At 40.6% G+C, this 9,587-nt stretch overlaps 1 protein-coding gene across 1 annotated transcript; it reads right to left on the bottom strand.

Moving 5' to 3' along the window:
- Positions 1 to 365: 365 nt before the first annotated feature.
- On the bottom strand, positions 366 to 8,897 carry LOC125518930 (serine/threonine protein phosphatase 2A 55 kDa regulatory subunit B alpha isoform). The gene is made up of 14 exons (XM_048683817.2): positions 8,563 to 8,897; positions 6,994 to 7,097; positions 6,823 to 6,921; positions 6,526 to 6,645; positions 5,416 to 5,616; positions 5,218 to 5,309; positions 4,073 to 4,191; positions 3,039 to 3,162; positions 2,766 to 2,889; positions 1,839 to 1,907; positions 1,657 to 1,748; positions 1,484 to 1,561; positions 1,120 to 1,190; positions 366 to 1,030 (listed from the first exon to the last, which is right to left on the bottom strand). Exons 1-14 carry the CDS (start codon positions 8,711 to 8,713, stop codon positions 894 to 896), a joined length of 1,581 nt encoding a protein of 526 aa, XP_048539774.1. The 5' UTR covers positions 8,714 to 8,897; the 3' UTR covers positions 366 to 893.
- Between the last annotated feature and the right edge of the window lie 690 nt (positions 8,898 to 9,587).

Here is a 9,587-nt window from a genome sequence, read left to right as displayed (position 1 = left end):
AAGAGTAGGATATGTTTTTAAAAAAACCTTATTTGGACCCCACTAACCAGTGAATGCCATATTTATTTTAACAATCCCAGCAAACGTTCTTAGGATCGTCAGATCCCAATCAAATCCATGGCAATTACTTTGCACAGCGTGGCAATTTTCTAAAAAAAATTGTACAACATTGCAACTCTCGCTCTAAAACATGGCAATCGTTTGCTCGCGTCTCCTTTCACAGAGTTGGAGGGTTTCTGCCAGTAATTTTGGGGATGGGCCTGTCCATTACCTGCCAAACGAGGCCTACAGTGTCTAAAATAACCGTTTTCCGTTAAAAAATTAACAGTTTGGCACCACCAACAAGTTCATTAATGAATAAGAGATAACCAAAAAAAGCACAATTATACTGCTGACTTATTTCAACAATCCAATGAATAGAACAAATATAGCTACAATCACCGAGTACCACTCGTCCATCATCCAGACAATTGAAGTTCTAAACAGCTGACTAGCCCTGTCTATGCTGAATTACATGTAGAGATAAAACAAATCAGACAAGGCCTTGCAGCACAGATCCGGTCCCGTCCTTTGCCATGGAACCAGCACAAAGGTGACTTTCTATCTTTTGATCTGTTTCCTCGACTGCGGATTTGGGGTGACACAACAGCTGTGATGAGAGCAAGGCGAGACCAAAACTTTTCATATAATTTACACATTTACTAATGAATCAACGGGATGCAGTCCGCTAGCACAGCAACCAGGCAATCTTGGACACCGGCTGCCTCTTTTGGCCCCGAGGGAGTATCTGACACTGCCCTGCACTGTCCCTCTGGTTGAATGCGGAAGGGCCTGGCCTTTGAGGGGGGGCAATGCGGCAAACCAAGAACGATAAATTTCTTCTAGAGAATTTCCTACGCATAATACATATACAAGCTATTTGCAGCAGCGCATGCGATGGAATTCTCAGTAGGGTGCCATGCGAGGTGGAGCAACTTCGTCGAGAAGTCTAACGAGTTTCCATTGGCATCAACACCTAGATTTTCCCCACCTGTAGACAAATTGCCTCGGGAATGAAACTAGGTAAAGAAAAAAGAAACGCAGAAATTTCTCAGACAATGTTCAAACAAAGACACTCACCTCTTCGCACACCACGGGTCATAGAGGTCAGCGTCCCCCGCGTGGGTCTGGTCGGGTTTGCAATCTGACGTCTACATGGCAGCCAAATCCGACAATGAAACACAAGTTCAGACAAATTATAAAACATGAATTGCATGACTAGGCATGACAATGAGAAGTGAACAATCTGCATAGGGTGGAGCACGCAGTACTATTGTAAGAGTTGCTTCCAAACAAAGATCATACACTGAGTATAATATTAGCTCCAGAACAGAGAAGGTAAAGTTGCTCCTGCTAGGAGTTTTGTTTGATCCAATCCAGGTTCAATTTTTGATAATAAGAAAAAATATATGATAAAAGGTCATCTCAAGCTCAACGAGCATACCTCATCGGGTTCCTGCTAGCTTCCAAAGTGGTCACCTCCGTGCTACCAGGAGTAGAACCAAAAACACGGAATAGATTACTGCATTTAAAGACACGAGCATTTTAAATATATAAGCATTAACAAACAGGATTGTAACATTGTACATGTAGTCAATAAGAAGAACAAGGAGTTACCCATAAGAGCCAGTTGCAACATGAAGTCCATCCCCACTAAGACAACACTCAAACTTGTCAAATATTGAATCGTTCTCATACAGATCACAAAGCTGAAAATAGTGATATCATGTGACTAGATTATTTATCGGTCATCACATCACATGGCTGCTTTGCTAATCATTCAGTCGACAAAATCTCACCCTTGGTCTTAGATGTTCATGAACCTGGAAGGTCGAAACAGGGCCTGAATCCATGTTTAGATCCCATAGCTGACAGAAAACAAAGACGAGATTAAATGTGAAGTTTTAACGTTTGAAGTAAATTTACTAAATCAAGAAGTTGAAGCATGATCCTGAAAGAAAAATCTAATCTTCAACTACAAAAAAAAATAACGATACATCATAAATTTCAATGCATATAGAAAGGACAATGACTAAAAGCCAACCCTTAAGCTTTAAAACATTTTAGCAAAAAGAAGCAGCGCCATATTTTTTACGTTGCTAAACATTCACTAGTTTTAGTAAAGATTTATTTGTATATCAAGCAACCAGCTAGCAGGCATCAGCAGTTAACTAACTCTCATAATGGGGCTAGAGTGAAGGAAACAAATAGTAGTCTGAAAATCTATTTCCTACTAGTTACTTAGGATAATTTAGAGTAACAAATACTAGTTCCTATTCCATGCTGGTGCCACTGAACCACTTCCATAACCATTAACCACAGCTGAGTTTGTTTCATTTTTCAATACAAGCATTCAATCTTGAGCCATATTCCTAATACGAAACGACATGCATTTCAATGTGTGCTCGAGAAAAAAAGAATACTGAACCATATTCTATTTTGTCAAGTTACTCAGTATCATCACAAAGATGCATCTCGAAAATACTATATTGGTGAGGCTAACGGGTAGGGCCTAGGTCCACATGTCAGTGCACATTGCTTGTATTTCCCAACTCAGTTGATATTTGCAACGGTACCGAACAGAAAAGTACTCTGACTTGAAACAGTGACAAAACGTTAGAATGTGTCAAAACTGAACAAGCACATGGATTTGAACCAAATTGCGACTACTAAACAGCTAAATAAGAACACTGAGATAAAGGTATGTGAACAAGCCAGTAACATACTTTGAGAGTCATATAATCACGACTAAGAAGATATCTTCCGTCCCTTGAAAACTTGACATCTGAAATTGATGCTATTATCTCCGTAAAGAACGATCTTGCTCCAGGTGCTTCATGTTCCTCAAATCTGTTTACAAGTTCTTGTTAACTCATACAGCATGCCATGAGATTTTAGCAATATAACTGAACACATTGCAATCCTCCAGTCGCGTCTAGTTTTTGTCCAGCACAGATGGATAAAATGTTGCAGGGAAAGGTATAGGAGAAATTACTAACATCTTGGAATGGTTGTCACACAATGCAGATTGTCGCAGATCGATTAGCCGGATAGAACCCTTTGAGCTACTATAGGCCAGTGTATTACAATGAGTGGGGTGGAACTCCGCACAAGTAATCACCTCTGAAATTTCAACAAATTACATCATGCAGTGCATATTGATTGCCAAGACATGAAGAACAATACTTGCAGTAATTTTGAAGAAAAAAAGACCCATGATGTTCAAATCGTCCCACTAGAAAAGGAACTAAACCATTACTAATTTCCTGTCTAATATAAACAGCAAAGTATCAATTAACAGATTAACAAAAATGGCATGTGATGATATGGATAGTGTTGACTTGATTCACTTGGCTGAATTCTCTAATGAATAACTATCAGTAGATTTCCCATAGCAAAATTTCTACTGTGTAATTTCAAAATACAGCTTCCACTCTACTGGGAATTGGCCAATTAGATCAACAAAACTGATGTCCCACGAATAATAACTTTTATCAGCTCAGCATCCATGGCACTATAAGCCAATCTAAATGAACAAAGATTGATAATATCCAAACCCAACCAACCAAAGCTACCACGCTATATGGATAGATTCTGCAAACCAATGAGCTACAAACAACGAACACCCAAATAAAATACTATTATACCATGGCCTTCATCTGCTATGTCATATGATATCCATAGCTTTAACATAGCTTTTGGCTGGCAATGATATATTTCATCAGCCCACCAATTGCTTTATTTAAGACGTAGTCAGGCTACCAGAGACAATATTCTGATGCTAATTCTTACTCAAGTACTGAACAGAGAGGCACAGGTTAATATCACTGTACAACAAGAAACCCACTTAATGATGAAAGAATATTCAGTTATTAACTGTAACACCTGTGTGGAGTCAGTATGTCATCGTGCGAGATCAGAAACATGGCAAGACTTCACAATAAACAAAGGTAAAGAAACTATAGAAGTCTTACGCCAAGGCAATTTACCATGTTGCACTATAGAAAGAGATTAGGAGACTAAGTTGAATTACCTGTTAGATCTTCCATGTTTGTAGGCTTCACATCAACAATGTTAAAGCTCTGGCTGTTTATTTCCAAATTCCATAGATTTATTCGCAGATCATCTGCTGATATAAATGTTTCACCATCACTGGAATTAAAAGACAGAAAATTTATGAGCACAGTATCCAGAGATGACAGATCACAGCACTGGGAGAGCAGTTAAAAGTTACGAGGACACAAGCTTCAGAAAATTATGTTATAACACTGTTGCAATACGAAAATCATAAAGAATTGCTAGGGTATACTTCTCCAGTTCACAAATCAGAATCGAGTTCGCCTACTCTAGCACGTGTCATATTATATAGCTACACAAGAGACCTCCGAGTTCCATACAAAGCAGATCCTTGCATAACATGTAAAAAGGAAAAGAAAGAACAAGACCAGACTGGGTGGTCTCCATCCAGCCCACTGGGACCACTTCCAAGTGAGCTATACCCTGAATTGGGAGCAAACCCGGACAGTTCCAAACCACGATGTAAATTGGTATTCAAAGAGGTTTTGAGCAAATCTGGTAACTATGTGTAGGGTATGCATACATGTTGAGTGGTCCAGATTGGGTAACGTCTCCCATGATTCTTATTAGGTGAGGTATGAATACTACTGTACTGATGCATGATACTCCCTCTGTAAATTAATATAAGACCATTAGATCACTATTCAGTGATCTAAACGGTCTTATATTAGTTTACAGAGGGAGTACATTACAAAGGCACTACATGAGTGACACAAACAGTTCTCTTCTTAAAAGCACAAAACTTGTATCTGATTTGCCTATCTAAATGTTCATTTGGTAGAAGATGCAAATGATTGCACGGTACCTGCTGAGACCTAAAACATGGAAGTGGTACTGTGGTAGAAACACCAACATATTCCATTTTAATCAATAAATGATACTCCGTAATTTCTTAGAAACTCATTTAAATTTTACAAGAATTGGTTAGTAAATTAGATATTAAGTTTTGAGAAGATAGATGTTACTAGCTTTGGTGTATTCTTATCTTGTTTCTGCAAGAAAAAGACCAACATAAAGGGGAGAAATATGAAAACTCATAGAAAAATAATGCAGAAGGGATCAGTTGACAAGACTAAAACTCAATGCCGTGGCAAGACTAACCTATTATTCGAAATAGAATTAATATGGTAATCATGAGCATGGGCATATACACGTCGACATCTAGCAACAAGGTTCACATCTTGATTAGTAACCTGCATGTGGTTGGAAGCGAAGTCAGTTGGACTCGATAATAGCTTGATAAACAATTATAGTGTCAGCTTCATGCAGTAGAGCTGACAAGACTTTTGGTACAATTACCACAGGTAAACGCAGCGATGGGTAACCTCCAGGTGGAAATGCGAGATCACTGTTGAGGCTGTCAGACTTTTTTGAACATCCACCATTTGGAAGAGGAGGCTCGGAAGTACTGGTACTCGCACGACTAGTGGTACCATCCCCTACAGTTCGGGAAGTGTCCAAAGCCATAACTGAAACTTGTTTTACTTTTTTCTCTTGCACCTGCAAGGACAGTAAAGCAATAGGTCAATACAGATGAAACTTGATAACAGCCCACAAATTAAAAATGCAAATTCAAGGTTCTCATTAGTTAATCAGATAGAAGGATGTCTACTTCATTTGTGGCTGCAAAGGCCCAGCGATAATAGCAAAACGGAAGGCCTGAACATATGGGCCTACCAGTATCAATAATTTCATGAATTACAGCCAGTGTTGATGTAAATGTTATGAATTTTCTCATCCCCACAAATAAAAAATTACAGATCAACACAAACACATACTCCCTCCGTCCTGAATTACTTGTCGCAGAAATGGATGTATCTAGACATATTTTTAGTTATAGATACATCCATTTCTGCGACAAGTATTTCGGAACGGAGGGAGTATAAGCCTACAAGGAGAAAAATTCATTGACATTACTGCAACAAATATACACTTCATCTATGGTAGGGCTAGACTGCCAGCATATCTATATCATCTATATCTATATCTATATCACCATATAGTGTAACAATAACTTTGAATATCAGCCGTTGGATATGCTCCATCCAACAGTTGAGAGACGGCAAATCCGAACAATAGCATCCATTGGATAAAGCTTTCATCTCACTAGATTCTGCTACGTGGCGTTTTAACTGAATCCCCACTATCGTCTCATATTATTCTAGAAGTATCTTTTTCTCATGCCAAGAATCTGATTCTCCAATAAAAAAAAGCAATAGAACAATCTATATTCTATAGAGTTGGGCCCTGTCTAATATGATTCATTCGGAAGGAAATAAAATGTCGAGAATGCATTTCCCCCTGCTATTATATATTTCCTGAAGTGCAAAGCACGTATAATTTACTAGTATGAAACAGTAAGGAAAAGATTGACATGCGCAAGAGAAATTAAAAGGCACCCTGGCATACCTTCCAGTATTTGATCGTCTTATCATTTGTGGACAGTAGAAAGAGTGCATTGTTGGCTGTCTGGCACCACTTGATCTTGTTGATCTTCTCCTCTATCTCCAAACTTTTGAGGTAGTCAAACTACAATAATTTCAGACAAATGAAACAGCACGGGTATTAGCTTCCATCTTCCCTGCCATGACTAAGTTAAGGAAACCTTTTCCATGCACCAGCTTCCTAAATTTATTGTGGAATTACAACTTAATGGCGATAGAAAACTTCTATGGACTACAAAAACCAGTCCAGATTGATATATACCTCAGGTTCATGACTCTGAAACTCCGTTTTATAGCGGAACTCGGGATGTCTAGTAATTGGAACATCCTGTCTCTCCAGTTCTCTCCGATTAGCGTGCTCCTGTTAGATTAACTTCATGAGGGCAAAATATTTAAACTGAAACCCCTATAAGTTCAACTACATGGTGCTTACATCCCGAGCATCTGTTCTCTCAAATAAAACAACACGTCCTCCTCTGTCTCCGGTGGCAAGATGATCACCAGATTTATCAAACTCGATTGCAGAGATGATGTCAACTGAAACAGAACAGCATATACCCAATCAACACGCAAGAAATTATTCAATTGAAATGCAAACGGATAAACCAAGAAAGTAGCCTTAGATTGTAATACAAGGCTATGAGTGTTTAGCATGTATCCTACGAATCCCAAATAAAATAAGCTAATAATCAAATGAACAAGCTGTCTGATTCAGAAAATGAAATCAAAGGTTCCCATCATAAGGATTAAAATCTTTAATTGCGTCAAAGTGGATGATCATATCAAGACAGACGGACCAATGCAGCATCTCTATCTCTATCTCTACATCTACAACTTATAAAAGTAGCGAGTTCTAATTCTTCTGAAGCCACCAAAATTAGTGTATCCAGAACGACCCACACCCTACGATATAATCCATCTAATTAAATCTAAGAGTTGATATTGCTTCCGTGGTCTGCCATCCAATCCAAGGGCTCATATTCCATGTTCTGCCAGAGTCCCGCCCACGTCCTGCCCAGTCACGTAGCCACAACCTCCCTCACACAATCCCCCCTAATTAATAGCATACCCAATATCCATGCTAGCGCTAACCAATTAATTATATCCTGCCTAATATTAACATGCGATTTAATCTTGTCAAATATTAGTGTGCAATGCAATTAATACATTGCCTAGTACTAGCATGCATTGCACGGACACGATTAATAGAAGACATATAAAATATTAACAATGGACAGTTTCTCCCATGCACAGATGGAAAGCATGTATGTCCTGTCAAATACATCCAAATCCGACAAAAGATGAAAGGCACTGTGGGCCAATGCAAAATCATGCTAGAATCATCCTAAATGATCATAAGCCTCCACCCCTTACGTGATCAACACAGTAACGTAATTCAGTTCAGGTTGCCGCCAAATCATCATAACCGTCAAGAAAAGCATTAACCAACACATCTCCAACTGTGAATCTACTACAAGAGCTCACGAGCTCCGCACCCTCTTACGACCTTCCTGCATTCCTCAAATCACATGATCAAAAACCTGTCTTTATGACCGAATTCTTCAAAGTCCAGCTGAGGCCTTGTGTGACAAGACCCTAAGACTGACGAAAGATTCGCCTTTTAACAAATGATGAAAAAAATTGTTCGCAGCGTGAAGCATATTAAGGAGCAATCCTGACTTCGGCTCCAAAACGTTCCGGCAAGGCGGAACCTGCTAGCACAGAAGCACACTAGTCACCATAACCATCCATCGACTCTACAAATACGGCAGAACATATCTAGCGCGCGCATTTTCCTACGAGCCAACGGACCAAACGCCCCAGTCCTCTGGTAGGCACAGATGACACCAATCCCACAGCCACCGATCCTTGACCTATCCTCCCGATCCCCACAGTCCACCAGCACAGCTCTCCGGCGCGACCCGGCCTCAGAGGCCCCACGAATCGAGCGGATCTCGGGGGCGGGAAGCGCGAACCCGTTGTTGCGGGCACGCGAACGTACCTTCCTGCACGTCCTCGCCCGCCGCGCGCTCGCCGAAGACCTGCGCGAACCTCCACTCGAGCGATTGCTGCTGCTGCTGCTGCGCCGGGGCCGCCGAAGACGATCCCGCCGTCGCCCCGGGGCGGTCGTCGTCGGAATCTCTGGGATTCATTGTGCCGTGCTCACGCGATCGCGCCGCGAGGGCATCGCATCGGGGATCGGGATGGGGCAGAGGAGGTCCTCCCCAGGGGGGGAGGGCGGTAGGCCGGGCGGTGATGCCGCGGCGGTCGACGGAGATCGAGTCGGGGAGGGGCGGGGTGGGCTCTGCGAGGGGGGAGAGGGGGAAGTGATGTGGGGGAGGGCTCGGTCGAGGTCTCTCTGTCTCTGGCCCTCGCGTCCCTCGCGTTCGTGTGTGAGCTTAGCTCTTTTTTTTCCCTTATTATATTATTATATTTCTCTATTTGACATGGTAAAAAGCGAACTTGTTCCATGGTAGCAAGAGTGGCGCTCACATAGTGTAATTATCAGAGTTGTTTATCTTAGTGGTGTCCATAAAAAAATAAAAAGCTCATTAGGGCTCTGAAGATGAGATTAGCGAGTCAGTGTTTGGATAGATCCTAATGTTGAGGGGCACTCGCCCTGGTGATTTTACTTTTCTTATTTATCAGAAGTTTTAGGATCTTGTAAAACATGATTTATAGCCTTATTCGAAGATTTTAAAAATGAAACTCTTTAGACTCCTTCATTATTATTTTATCGGGGATTCTTTTTCCGTCTTATTATTTCGCTCACATGTTAAAAACCAAACTTGTTTCATGGTAGGAAATTAGCAAAAGTAGTGCCCGCATAGTGTAATTCTAATAAGTGTTCATGTTAGAGGTGTCCATGGGAGAAAATGTGAAGTTCATTTGGGCTTTATCTGAAGATGAGATTGGCGAGTAAATGTTTGGATAGATTCTACTGCTGAGGGAGGCACTCGATCTGATGGTTTTTTACTTTTCCTGTTTATCAAAAGTTCTAGAATCTTACAAAACATGATTTTATAA

This window comes from Triticum urartu, chromosome 7A (assembly GCF_056163025.1).
Source record: "Triticum urartu cultivar PI428250 chromosome 7A, HENAU_Tu73, whole genome shotgun sequence".
In the NCBI taxonomy this organism is placed as follows: Eukaryota; Viridiplantae; Streptophyta; class Magnoliopsida; order Poales; family Poaceae; genus Triticum; species Triticum urartu.
Note: the sequence above shows the minus strand (reverse complement) of the source record. Positions and strands in the feature narration are given on the sequence as shown.

Excerpts from the sequence above, each read along its gene's own strand:
- LOC125518930 (XM_048683817.2), bottom strand. The coding sequence starts at position 8,713 with ATGAATCCCAGAGATTCCGACGACGACCGCCCCGGGGCGACGGCGGGA. Across the intron at positions 2,890-3,038 it reads TGTGACAACCATTCCAAGAT|ATTTGAGGAACATGAAGCAC; the intron begins GTTAGTAATTTC and ends ACTTGTAAACAG. Across the intron at positions 1,031-1,119 it reads GACCCGTGGTGTGCGAAGAG|GTGGGGAAAATCTAGGTGTT; the intron begins GTGAGTGTCTTT and ends ATTTGTCTACAG.